The sequence below is a fragment of the Puntigrus tetrazona genome, chromosome 20 (assembly GCF_018831695.1).
Source record: "Puntigrus tetrazona isolate hp1 chromosome 20, ASM1883169v1, whole genome shotgun sequence".
In the NCBI taxonomy this organism is placed as follows: Eukaryota; Metazoa; Chordata; class Actinopteri; order Cypriniformes; family Cyprinidae; genus Puntigrus; species Puntigrus tetrazona.
In genome coordinates, this window is record NC_056718.1 from 25,532,616 (window position 1) to 25,542,615 (window position 10,000).

General features: G+C 43.6%; 2 protein-coding genes across 3 annotated transcripts in view; one reads left to right on the plus strand and one right to left on the minus strand.

Moving 5' to 3' along the window:
- LOC122325309 (mitochondrial basic amino acids transporter-like) overlaps positions 1-10,000 on the minus strand; it is a 90,460-nt gene that overhangs the window by 61,834 nt on the left and 18,626 nt on the right. Inside the window, exons 1-3 of one of the 2 annotated variants that reach the window (XM_043220320.1) lie at positions 7,186-7,516; positions 5,123-5,229; positions 3,147-3,390 (exon numbers count right to left, since the gene is read on the minus strand). The gene's annotated coding sequence lies outside the window, so the exon portion shown is untranslated. Of the gene's footprint in view, positions 1-3,146; positions 3,391-5,122; positions 5,230-7,185; positions 7,517-10,000 lie in introns of those variants that run through there. The other variant, XM_043220321.1, reaches the window with a different exon arrangement.
- dio3b (iodothyronine deiodinase 3b) overlaps positions 7,598-10,000 on the plus strand; it is a 3,313-nt gene continuing 910 nt past the window's right edge. Inside the window, exon 1 of the mRNA XM_043220322.1 lies at positions 7,598-10,000. This exon is cut by the window's right edge and continues 910 nt beyond it. Coding sequence (XP_043076257.1) covers positions 7,889-8,710 — 822 coding nt within the window. The 5' untranslated portion in view covers positions 7,598-7,888 and the 3' untranslated portion in view covers positions 8,711-10,000.

The window sequence follows — 10,000 nt, forward strand, 5'->3', positions numbered from 1 at the left end:
GAGAGAGAGAGAGAGAGAGAGAGAGAGAGAGAGAGAGAGAGAGAGAGAGAGAGAGAGAGAGAGAGAGAGAGAGAGAGAGAGAGAGAGAGAGAGAGAGAGAGAGAGAGAGAGAGAGAGAGAGAGAGAGAGAGAGAGAGAGAGAGAGAGAGAGAGAGAGAGAGAGAGAGAGAGAGAGAGAGAGAGAGAGAGAGAGAGAGAGAGAGAGAGAGAGAGAGAGAGAGAGAGAGAGAGAGAGAGAGAGAGAGAGAGAGAGAGAGAGAGAGAGAGAGAGAGAGAGAGAGAGAGAGAGAGAGAGAGAGAGAGAGAGAGAGAGAGAGAGAGAGAGAGAGAGAGAGAGAGAGAGAGAGAGAGAGAGAGAGAGAGAGAGAGAGAGAGAGAGAGAGAGAGAGAGAGAGAGAGAGAGAGAGAGAGAGAGAGAGAGAGAGAGAGAGAGAGAGAGAGAGAGAGAGAGAGAGAGAGAGAGAGAGAGAGAGAGAGAGAGAGAGAGAGAGAGAGAGAGAGAGAGAGAGAGAGAGAGAGAGAGAGAGAGAGAGAGAGAGAGAGAGAGAGAGAGAGAGAGAGAGAGAGAGAGAGAGAGAGAGAGAGAGAGAGAGAGAGAGAGAGAGAGAGAGAGAGAGAGAGAGAGAGAGAGAGAGAGAGAGAGAGAGAGAGAGAGAGAGAGAGAGAGAGAGAGAGAGAGAGAGAGAGAGAGAGAGAGAGAGAGAGAGAGAGAGAGAGAGAGAGAGAGAGAGAGAGAGAGAGAGAGAGAGAGAGAGAGAGAGAGAGAGAGAGAGAGAGAGAGAGAGAGAGAGAGAGAGAGAGAGAGAGAGAGAGAGAGAGAGAGAGAGAGAGAGAGAGAGAGAGAGAGAGAGAGAGAGAGAGAGAGAGAGAGAGAGAGAGAGAGAGACAGAGAGAGAGAGAGAGAGAGAGAGAGAGAGAGAGAGAGAGAGAGAGAGAGAGAGAGAGAGAGAGAGAGAGAGAGAGAGAGAGAGAGAGAGAGAGAGAGAGAGAGAGAGAGAGAGAGAGAGAGAGAGAGAGAGAGAGAGAGAGAGAGAGAGAGAGAGAGAGAGAGAGAGAGAGAGAGAGAGAGAGAGAGAGAGAGAGAGAGAGAGAGAGAGAGAGAGAGAGAGAGAGAGAGAGAGAGAGAGAGAGAGAGAGAGAGAGAGAGAGAGAGAGAGAGAGAGAGAGAGAGAGAGAGAGAGAGAGAGAGAGAGAGAGAGAGAGAGAGAGAGAGAGAGAGAGAGAGAGAGAGAGAGAGAGAGAGAGAGAGAGAGAGAGAGAGAGAGAGAGAGAGAGAGAGAGAGAGAGAGAGAGAGAGAGAGAGAGAGAGAGAGAGAGAGAGAGAGAGAGAGAGAGAGAGAGAGAGAGAGAGAGAGAGAGAGAGAGAGAGAGAGAGAGAGAGAGAGAGAGAGAGAGAGAGAGAGAGAGAGAGAGAGAGAGAGAGAGAGAGAGAGAGAGAGAGAGAGAGAGAGAGAGAGAGAGAGAGAGAGAGAGAGAGAGAGAGAGAGAGAGAGAGAGAGAGAGAGAGAGAGAGAGAGAGAGAGAGAGAGAGAGAGAGAGAGAGAGAGAGAGAGAGAGAGAGAGAGAGAGAGAGAGAGAGAGAGAGAGAGAGAGAGAGAGAGAGAGAGAGAGAGAGAGAGAGAGAGAGAGAGAGAGAGAGAGAGAGAGAGAGAGAGAGAGAGAGAGAGAGAGAGAGAGAGAGAGAGAGAGAGAGAGAGAGAGTGAGAGAGTCTTTATAATCAGATCATCATCGTCCAGACGCAGGAACAGAACAGAAGACCTGTTTCTTACTGCTGCACAACGAGCAACCGCTCTATTACAATATATAGAAATATATAGAAATATAAAGAACTACAGAAAAAATAGATTCAAACAGAATTGATGTTAACATGCAAAAAACTTTAATTGTCGCTTTGGAAAGTAACTGAAATGAATAAAAACTAAAACTGATATAAAAATGCAATAAACCAAAATAATCACGTTAATAAATAAAAATTCAAACGGAAGAGATAAAAACACCAGGGCTGTTTAGCTTTTATCATTTTTATGAATGATTCCCAAACAAACAAAAATAATAATAGAAACACTTATTTTAATTCGCATACAAAACAATTAAATAAAAAAATCTAAACTAAGCATTTCAACTAGGCAATATTTTTTTTATTTCCGTTTAAATGAACTTAAAATATATTTAAGATAAAATAAATAGTAATAATTAAAAAAAAAAAATAAAGAAAAAAAGGTAAAATAGCACCGAGTTGAAAATAAAGTTGAAAGTCACATGATTTACTGTTCGAGTGATGAGTCAGTGATTCTTCTGAAGCGAATCAGTTCAGTGAGTCATTCAGAGCAGGTTTCTGAGTTAAACTGAAACTGAGTATTATAGCAGTAACGGATTAATTTTCCATCGAAATGTCCTCATATCAATAATGCACACTAGGTTTTTTTGGCTGAAGTGAGTCAATACAGGGCAGAGCCAACGCATTAAAATGAATCTGAATTCATAACGTGAATCTGACAAACAGCCTTGGGCGAGATTTTAACGTTTCTTTATTAGAGAGAAAAAAAATAACTTGAGTTATCATCGTTCAACTCGTTTAAAAGAGCTGAAATAATATCTAAATATTCAGTAATATAAAATAAAAAAATTAGCTAACTGAAATAAGTCGAAACATTTAATGTAATAAATAAAACTAAATTTTATTTTATTTTATAATAAGAAAAATGTTTGGGTATAATAATCCAAATAACAATTTCTTTGGCAAACTAACTTGAAATAAATGTAAAAATTACAATTAAAAACTTTAAATAAATTAAAATTTTAAATTGCACCTAAACAGTAATGTTTTAAGATGATAATAATGATAATAATGTCAAAAGCACTACTAAATATTAAACTAAAATAAAAACTATGTAACATTAATAATATCTCACTGATGTTGTTCATTGCCTTCCATCTAAAAGAAATAATAATTCAAATAGAAAATAAAAATCAATATATAGAGACATATAAAGGAACAAAATTATTAATATAATAATAATAATAATAATAAATGCTAATTAATAATTTGAGTGTAATTGTAACTAAATCAAAGGAGAATTCTTGATTGCAGCCGATATGTTTTTAAACTAGAAGAAACACGGCAGCGGTGTGTGCTGTTTTTCACCGTTCGTCTGCTCGGGGACGACGACGTCCTCTTCTGAGCAGGATAATCCTGAGCGGACCTTGACGACGGTTGCTACGCTACGCGTCTGAAGCAGAGGTCTGGAAGGAGAAAGCCGAGCGTCTCGCTGCTCGAGCGGATTTCCGGCCATCTCTGGAGTCTGCCGCGTCCTGAAGTGACCCGCTCTCAGCAGGGTTTACTGGAGGTAACCGGGTTAGACCGACCCGTCTGAAGCAGCAGCAACACGCTAGAAAGAAGCATGCAGCAAACAGTGAGCTTATATAGCAACTTATATAGTTTAGATATTTTTCATCTTAAACTGTATGTGTGTGTGTGTGTGTGTGTGTATATATATATATATATATATATATATATATATATATATATATGCATATTCTTCTATATGTCCTTGAAATATTATTTAATTTATATTGGGTTTTTTTTTCTTACATTGTATGCATATATATATATATATATATATATATATATATATATATATATATATATATATGTTATATATATATATAATTTATATATATATATATAATTTATATATATATAATTTATATATATATATATATATTTATATATATATATATATATATATATATATATATATATATATATATATATACATATATATATATATATATATATATATAACATATGCATATTCTTCTATATGCCCTTGAGAAATTATTTAATATATATTGTTTTTTTATCTTACATTGTATGCATATATATATATATATATATAAACACTTCAAAAATAGATGGATATATATTTATATAAATTATATATAAATGTTTTTAATATAGAAATATTCTTTTGTTTACACACACACACACACACACACACTGTAATGACTCAATCAAAAAACTGCTCAAATATATAAAATATTAAATTACAATAATTTATTCTAATACCATTACATAATAATTACATAAAATATTTTCTTTATTCCCAGATAACGGCAGTTAACTAGTTAAATTAAATCAACTATGAAAAATAAACAACCACGTTCAAATAAAGCAGCATTCTTCCGCGCTTCAGCTAAAAACACAGTTCAAGCATGTGACGTATTTGAGATTTAATCATATCTTCAGAGCAGTTGTCATTCCTTGTTTCGTGGCGCGAGGTCAATCTTCTTGACCTCAGGAGCGGGAGCAGGGGTTCAAATCAGGATCGACGCAGCGGGGGGGGGGGGGGTCAAAGGTCAGCTTTCCCCACGAGCTCCATTATCAGGCCTGGAGTGCGCTTGACCTCCGGAGCAGACTTTCACCAAACGAGATCTGCTTTCAGTCTGTCCACTCCACGTCAGCGTCTCGGAGACGTCTGGGGAGCCCGCGTCAAGGACACGCTCACGCTAAGTGCCTTTTTGTTGAAAGGAAACATGGGCCGCGCTCGGCAGGAGAGAGAGAGAGAGAGAGAGATGAAGAACAGGATTCGGCCGAGCGGCAATCCTCAGTGTCTTTTTAATATTTGCACGATATTGCAACGGGGGTAAAAAAATCGAAACTATAAGTAAAGGTTAAGAATAACACCTAATAAACATCATGCATTGAGATGATATGGTTGATCTATTAGAGTTAAGGGATTTTAATTCCTTCCACTAGTTTAAAACAAGAACCTACACTCCCGAAAACCACCAAACTGACTTATTTCTTAACTTCAGAAATGTTCTGGTTACTGTAAACGTGAATTCGATGACCGATACACGTTACCGAATGTGACGCTGGAGCACCAAAGAGGTCGACACCCGCGAATAAATACCTGGTTCGCTACGAGAGACGGCTATTTGATCATCTGTGGCGTGAGAACGTTGAGAAAATAGCCTTTAGAGCCGCGCAAATGAAGTGCATATTATTAACCAACAGTTAGGTTTGAATGCATTTGTGGCAGGAGACGTGCTAAACATCTTCACGGAGTTAAAGCAGCCGTTCACAAAGCGATGGGCGTTTGCTGGAAAAGCGCTCACCCTCGGGTTCATCCCGGATCTGGAGAGATGTCTGTGGAAGTGAATGGGTGCCGTCGGGATGAGAGCCCGATAGAAACACCCCGGCGCTCCGGTCCTTCAGGGAACATCTGGAGGAGAAGCAAAGCCAGAGTTAAGATGACTGTATGATGATACTTGGGTCTTGAGTCGTCTTGAGGTTTCCGTAGCGAGTAAATATAGCAGCGTATTTTATGCATATCATTTTTAACGAACCACTGCTGTTTCTCTGAACAAATAACGAAGGAGCGACGCAATGTGCATGCATTGTCCTGACCTTTACAGCAAAGTTACAGAAGGTTTTTTCCCAAGACCCGCTTCCCCCCGCAGACAGATGTAACCGGTGTTAAAAAACGGAAACGGATCTGGGAAAAAACAACAGCACAAAATAAACTGTGTCAAGCGTTGTATCACGAGGATTAGAGCGAAGGGATTGCGTTTACAAGGTATGTAGTGTTTTCCCCCCTAAATAGGTTTCCGTGGACTGGGTAAAGTTAGGATTTAAGCTCATTAGCTGGTAAGCAACACTGAAGCGAATGAACAATACACACAATACACCGCTCTCTTTGCACGTAAGCTTGAGTTTAATCCACCAATGCACCACATATACAGCTGCAGTACACTTCAGGGCTTTTCTATACTCCTTCCCTCGTGCAGGAATGCCATTAATTGATTTTGTGCACGTCTTGATTTGCTCTTACGTCTTTCGCTGTAAAGGCCACACACTGCCTCCTCTGTGCGCTCTGGTGCACGCCTGTTAGCTCGTCATGTGACATCATTTCAAATCAATGCACTAAAAAGTACAGGAAACTTTCATCTCTTTTTTTCTCTCGGCCCATTAAGACGCATTTCTCGACACAGGGCTTTAAAATGTTTAAAACGAGGTTTTTTTTAATGCTGTGGCATCTCATTGCTGTATACATGACGCATTAAAACCACTAATGCACCTCTCTCCCAAGTCACGCCGATCTTTTTTATTAAGAAGCACTTTTACATAACCACTAATGCGTTAAAAATCTAGTGTTATGTAAAATAAAGTCGGTAAGGAAACTCCTCCTTCAACTCCCACCAACTATGCGCTTTCATTAAGCACCTGCCAATGCGTTTAAAGCGCGACACGCTGCATAAAACAATCGGGCACATCTATGAGCAAGAAAAAGGGCATAAATAATACGGGTTTTAGGCGTGTGTTCGACGTGCATATAGTACGCGGTTCTCGAGCGCGTGGGAGACGTGCACGTGACGCGCGTCTACTCCACAAGCCCCTCCTACCCGTCGAGCGCGCGGGAAAGTCCGCTTTACGTGACTGCGCTACGTTTTTATTCGGCGTACCATTTACACGCGCCTTTTCTTGACTCGGGTTAATGACACACTTCAAGAAGCATTTCTTGGTTTCTGTCTCAGCATCCCTGTCTCTCTCTCTCTCTTAACAATAATGCATTAAGCAGCAATAACACCAGCAATGCAGCTGTCGTGTCCTGGCGTGATGCATTTCTACCAGCGATGCATTATGCAACTGTCATGTTAAACAATTTGTCAATTGATAAACGCACCTGTCATCATCTATCAAACCTGATAAAAGCATGTCTTCAGTTAAACCAGCAATGCATTGAAATGAGTCAAAACGATCTGGAAGTCGTGTTCTGTGTGTGCTGCATTAAAAGCACCAATGCGTTGCAACGCAACTGTTATAACAAACAACTCAACATCTCTCTCGACGAGTTCATTAAGCACGACGCGGCTCAGCTCAAACATCTCAGTGCTGCGCTGAAACCTCCAGTGCATTCAGATGAAACTTGCATGTGTTTGTTTCACCATTGCAATAAAAAAACATGCCTTTGCATAATGCACTTAAAGCCCCCAGCGCATTAAAACAATGCAACCGTCACGGCAAGCGTTATTCTAACATCTCAGCATTTATATGTTATCATAGGAAACACGTCTTGATGAATTTAAACCACCGACGCATGTCAAAGTTCTCCGAACAACACTTTTAGCACGTTGCGTTAAAAATGCAACCATCACGTCTAAACAAAAAACGTTTTTACCTTTACACCGTCAACGCGTTAACGCAGCTGTCGCGTCAAACCATTTTAGTGCGTTGCATTAAAACCACCAACGCATTAAACGCGCAACTGTCGCGTCAAACATCATCATCATCTGTCAGTCTCGATTCCGCCATTGCAACTAAAAAAAAAGCATGCTTTTAAAGCAGCGACGCAACGGCCATGTCGATCTTTCCGTCGACTTCACCAAGTTCACGTCCTGACTCGATTCATCTGTTAAGAACGCCCCGGTCACGTTAAACATCTCTGTCAGCATCTAGCGTTCAACGAGAGCATTTTTTTTTTTTTTTGTTTAGGTTTTTTTTTTGGACTCGATGCATATTACAAGCACCGATGCATACCAGAGCGGAGCTGTCAAACAAGCAGCGCGTCGCGCTCTCTCTCTCTCACTCTCTCTCTCTCTCTCTCTCTCTCTCTCTCTCTCCAGACAGGAGAGTTGACGGGAGGTAATCCCCTCCATGTGAGGAGGCGGCACGGGTGCGGAGGCGTGTTGTTTTTCATTCAAATCCTTACTAGTCCTATAAAAAGCGGAACTCGGAGCTAGAAAGAAAGAGAGAGAGAGAGATAGAGAGAGAGAGGGAGTGAGTGAGAGAGAGAGAGAGACAGAGAGAGAGAGAGAGAGAGAGAGAGAGAGAGAGAGAGAGAGAGGGTAAGCGCGCAGAACGACACGGCTGTATCTGTGGGGATGGAGATGCTGCATGGATCCGCAGGTGTCCAAACGGCGCTGAAAAACGCCGCCGTGTGCGTAATGCTGCTTCCGCGCTTCCTTCTCGCCGCCGTGATGCTCTGGCTCCTGGATTTCTTGTGCATCCGGAGGAAGGTGCTCACGAAGATGCGCGAGAGCGACCCGAGCAGCCCCGACGATCCGCCGCTCTGCGTGTCCGACTCCAACAAGATGTTCACGCTCGAGTCGCTGCGCGCCGTCTGGTACGGCCACAAGCTGGACTTCTTCAAGACGGCGCATCTGGGTGGCGCGGCGCCCAACACCGAGGTGGTTCCGCTGGACAGCGCGTCGCGGAGGGGCGAGCAGCGGATCCTGGACTACGCCCGCGGGAGAAGACCCCTGATCCTGAACTTTGGGAGCTGCTCCTGACCGCCGTTCATGACGCGCCTCGCGGCGTTCCAGCGCGTCGCGCGGCAGTACGCGGACATCGCGGACTCGCTTCTGGTGTACATCGAGGAAGCGCATCCTTCAGACGGCTGGGTGAGTTCCGACGCGCCTTACCAGATCCCTAGGCACCGCTGTCTGGAGGACCGGCTCCGCGCCGCGGAGCTCATGAACCGCGAGGCGCAGGGGAGCGCCGTGGTCGTGGACACCATGGAGAACTCGTCGAACTCGGCGTACGGCGCCTATTTCGAGCGCCTCTACATACTGAAGGACGAGAAGGTCGTGTATCAAGGCGGCAGGGGTCCGGAAGGCTACCGGATCTCGGAGCTCAGAGACTGGCTGGAGCGCTACCGGAGCGATCTGGAAGCTTCTAAAGCGGCGACGGTGGTGCACGTCTAAGGCGGACGGACGCGCGGATGTTGTCTTTCCCTCGGCCCCGCTCTCCCCTGCTGAAAAAAACAAACAAAACAAAGCCACAAAACGGACACCATCACGAAACGCGCGCGCTGGGTGTTTTAGCACACGTACGTCTGCGAGACGGCGCTCTGGAACGCGTCCGCCGGGCACGAGCACCTGAAAGATGCACGCGTCTCTAACAGACGGGGTCTAAGAGAAAACATCACGTAGACGAGAACGCACTAAACATGTCTTCCAGATGTCAAACAGACGTCTCCGTGATGTACGTGTGCTATCAGGGGATTGATTGGGAGTTTTTAATGGAAACGGTGATGGACCCTGTGGGTTTCTGCTGGTAATTAGTCACCTTTTATTGGTGGCTTGTTAAAACCATTCAGTCCTAATGGAACGCGTCCCTAAACGCTCTACAGAAAGCCGTCTTTTAAGGGTTCTCACGGTTCAAAGTTAAGGGCTTGTGAGGATATTTCTGTGATGGCTTCCATCGCTGTAGGGTTTGTTTTGTTTTTGTTTGGGGGTTTTTTTGTTTTTTTTTCAGCAGGGTCGTGTCCTTAGCATCGAGTCGCCGGCCGCGTTTCAAACGTCCACTTTCAAGTGAAGGCGCTCACTCTCTCGAGGCCCGGCGCTGCAGGTAGGGCCGGGGCGAAGTCGACCGCATTGATAATCGTTTTTTTTGCGCGATGCAACGTTTAATTCATTGGTGTGCGTTATATTTCTAGCACAAAAACCTAAAGGCAGCACGAAATCGGTTTTTCGGGTCCCACCGCAATCCGGGAAATACTCTGATAACTAAATTTCGCAATCGATCAAATTAAATACGTTGGACGGGAGTAAAAATAAAGTTCGTTGTGCGAGTAAAAGCCACTGGAGTGGATTAATTGAAATCTATTGACGAGAAACACGTTTTCTTCACCCTAGTCTGAAAAAGCGCCTCGTGAGAAAACGAGTTTTTTCCCTGCAGTGTCTACGTTTTTTCTTTTGGTTCCACACAGAACCTTTACCGGCCTCAGAAGCTCTTTAAGGCTCTTTAGATCATTCAGACGTTCCTCCGAAATCGAATAACTTTCCAGCCGTTTCGAGCGGAAGGCCTCTTCCGTGGCACCTTCATTTGTGAGCGCGGCGACTCGATGTTTTTGCGAAAACGTTCCACTATAGCTTCTACAGATCGTCTCGGTCTACACGTTCTCAGCTGCATCGAGATGTTCTTCACGGAGCGTGCCTCGAGCCGGGCTCTTCGGCCGGGGGTCCATGCAAAAAGCCTTTTCCCAGGCGACC